Source organism: Alligator sinensis, unplaced genomic scaffold (genome assembly GCF_000455745.1).
Source record: "Alligator sinensis unplaced genomic scaffold, ASM45574v1 scaffold158_1, whole genome shotgun sequence".
NCBI classification, from domain to species: Eukaryota; Metazoa; Chordata; order Crocodylia; family Alligatoridae; genus Alligator; species Alligator sinensis.
This window is the reverse complement of record NW_005843121.1, coordinates 107,592-110,706: the sequence shown is the minus strand read 5'-3', so window position 1 is coordinate 110,706 and position 3,115 is coordinate 107,592. Positions and strand designations below refer to the sequence as shown.

Sequence of the window (3,115 nt, the reverse complement as noted above, 5' to 3'; positions counted from 1 at the left end):
GGCGGCCCCAGCCCGGCCCCACCGCCGTCGTGCCCGCCTACATGCTGGACCTCTACCGCCTGCAGGCGGGCGAGGACGAGGACGAGGACCGGGACCGGGACCGGGACCCGCACCGGGGCGCCCGCCTGCGCTACCCCGAGAGGTCGGCCAGCCGTGCCAACACCGTGAGGAGCTTCCACCACGAAGGTCAGTGCCCCCCGGGACTCGCCGCCTGCTTGCCTGCCTTGCTGCACCTCCAGCCGGCTCCCCTGTGGCTTTCGGGAGCCCCCCCCGGGCTGTCCCGGCTCCTAACCCAGAACCCAGCGCCTCCAGCGGGGCTTGCAGGGAGCCCCCCGGGCTGTCCCAGCTCCTAACCTAGTGCCTCCAGTGGGCTCTTGCGAGGAGTCCCCCCGGGCTGTCCCAGCTCCTAACACAGCACCTCAAATGGGCTGTCCCGGGGCTTGCAGGGAGCCCCCGAGGCTGTCCCAGCTCCTAACCTAGTGCCTCCAGTGGGCTCTTGCGAGGAGTCCCCCCGGGCTGTCCCAGCTCCTAACACAGCACCTCAAATGGGCTGTCCCGGGGCTTGCAGGGAGCCCCCGTCGGGAGCCCCCCCCGGGCTGTCCCGGCTCCTAACCCAGAACCCAGCGCCTCCAGCGGGGCTTGCAGGGAGCCCCCCAGGCTGTCCCAGCTCCTAACCTAGTGCCTCCAGTGGGCTCTTGCGAGGAGTCCCCCCAGGCTGTCCCAACTCCTAACACAGCACCTCAAATGGGCTGTCCCGGGGCTTGCAGGGAGCCCCTGAGGCTGTCCCGGCTCCTAACCCAGGACCCAGCACTTCAAATGGGCTTCTAACCCGGGACCCAATGCCTCAAACAGGCTCTCCCGGGGCTTGCGGGGAGTCCTCCAGGCTTTCCCAGCTCCTCACCCAGGACGCAGCACCTCAAGCGGGCTCCTCCAGGGCTTGCGGGGAGCCCTCCTGGCTCCCAAACCCATGTCCCCCCTGGCTATCCAGCTGGCACTTGCCTGATCCCAGCCCTCCCCAGGCTGTGGGTTTGCAGCTAGGGAAGCCGGTCCCTGCCTGTGTTTTTGCCCTTTAAAAAAAAAAAAAAAAAAAAATCAGGACTTGAATGTAATCCTTACAGCTGCGCGTTTGTAAGGTTGGTTCAATGGGGCCTTGTAATCCGATCCAAATGTTTCCTAGCGGATGTTTCTTTTCCAAAGTAAATCTGCGTTATTAATCCGCCAGCATCATTACGGACTTCAAACTTACTTTCTTCCCCCACGCCCCCCGGTAATGGGTTCAACAAGGCAGCGCTCTGTGGGGTTTTCTCTCTCCTCCCTGCCGTGATGGCACAGCCTTTGAGAGAGATCCTTAAGGGGGGGGGTTGGAGAGCAGTTTTCAAAAAACTTTAAAACTGAGCTGCTTGAAAAGCTAAGCAGCAGGGTCCAGTGCTGTTCACTAGGGTTTTGGAGCGAGTTGTGAATGTGTGTCTTGTGTCTGTGTGTGTCCAGGCAGGACGGGGGGGATATTGCTACCCTGGGTCTTTGGCAGTGCAGTTTTCTGGGTGTGGGGGGTAAACCGTAGCTCTCAGCCAGCAAGGCTCGGAGCCCGAGTGGCCGGGTGATTTGTATTTTTGACTTGCGGGATTCCCCCCGGGCCCAGCGCCGCCCCCCGCCTTCGCTTCGTCTTCAACCTCAGCAGCGTGCCCGACAACGAAGTGGTCTCTTCGGCGGAGCTGAGGCTGTACCGGGAGCAGGTCCGGGAGCAGAGCCCCGGCTGGGAGAGGGGCTTCCCCAGCATCAACGTTTACGAAGTCATGAAGCCCCTCTCCGAGGAGCGGGGGCAAATGATCACGAGACTACTGGACACGCGGCTGGTGCATCACAACGAGACGCGGTGGGAGAGCTTCGACGTGAGCCCCGCCGTCATCCGGTGGACCAAGGACAAGCAGCCCAACCACGGCCTGGCGGTGGAGGTGGTCCACCTCGGCCAGACGCCCGCGCATCAGGGCAAACACGTCAGGATTAGCCGATCTTTACCTCAAGGGGACGGGGACTGGGCTCAGCTGCGGCCCCTGCTGGTGACTTTCAGCCACGATGGCAAGGGCCACGCGCTGGTGCGGAGAGCCAAGCGCAGCCCCAAGCACCAGCGGCCCCGCAAGAACAAAAAGAACTGCCGGCGCCACGCGCTCTATGTGGATTTCAGCGACGTGGGCTGGAACGACTGGATCGTGGCCCCGCCTGGGTACCAGGCCTTTTACTGCCACGGAGACTGCCCCTTCCCCCTGGCCGACCACCTGAACTCCACCAACCACGCCATCGTGCAGACCTTGGTCAACTCCGTCAACGCCAGCATCCCCAAGGCGTGCTGTGTGCCCACCGAGCTCAGCGCCATCTCCATGCTCTACCTAGATGAGTATGACAAAGTGGTCCTGAAAAACTACCAGGAGATGGTGGTGGAGGGGTGCGGGTGCCGCTGACCCCCTCGCCTTCCCTCCCCCACCCCCCTCTCCCTTCCTTCCCTGCCCTCCTCCCCGGACCCCAGAACTGCTCGTTCCAGCCAGACTCTAAACTAAACGTTCACCTTGACCTTATTTATGACTTTTATGTGCAAATGTTTTGACAATAATGATCATATATTTTGACAAAATATATTTATAACTACATATTAAATGAAAAAAAAATAAAATGAGTCATTATTTTAAAGGTAAACGCACTTGGTGTCTAACCTTTCAGGGCTGCCTGCCCTGCAGAGCCGGGAGCGGAGCCTTTCATTTCTTGACTTTTATTTATTCAGTTCTTCTCCCCCGCCTCCCCTTCCTTTTTAACTGGTTTTTCTGCTGCTGATGTTGATGCTGGTGCTGATGTGCCTGTTGTCGGGGCCCTGGGTGCTGGGGAGCTTTGGTTTGGATACGGAGCTGGGAGCTGCCTGCTCTGGGCAGGCCTCCCCTGGGGCCGCCGCGGCAAACCCTTGCCTTGCTAACCTGTGTTTTAAGTGCTCGCAAAAATGCATTTGAAAAGGAGCAAAGCTTTCACCTGAGGGGCTGCGCTTCCCCCTGCAGGCTTCCCACCTTCCCCAGCTCCCTGGGTTCAAAGCTATTAACATTTTTTTTGGAGGTGGGGAGGGAATTGCTGGAGG

General features: G+C 60.1%; 1 protein-coding gene across 1 annotated transcript; it reads left to right on the top strand.

Annotated features, from left to right (window-relative positions):
• Positions 1–5: 5 nt before the first annotated feature.
• On the top strand, positions 6–2,660 carry BMP4 (bone morphogenetic protein 4; the record flags this gene model as incomplete). The annotated part of the gene is made up of 2 exons (XM_006037481.1): positions 6–190; positions 1,616–2,660. Coding segments are annotated over 2 exons (1,026 nt in total), but the record flags the coding sequence as incomplete, so codon positions are not given.
• Positions 2,661–3,115: the final 455 nt, after the last annotated feature.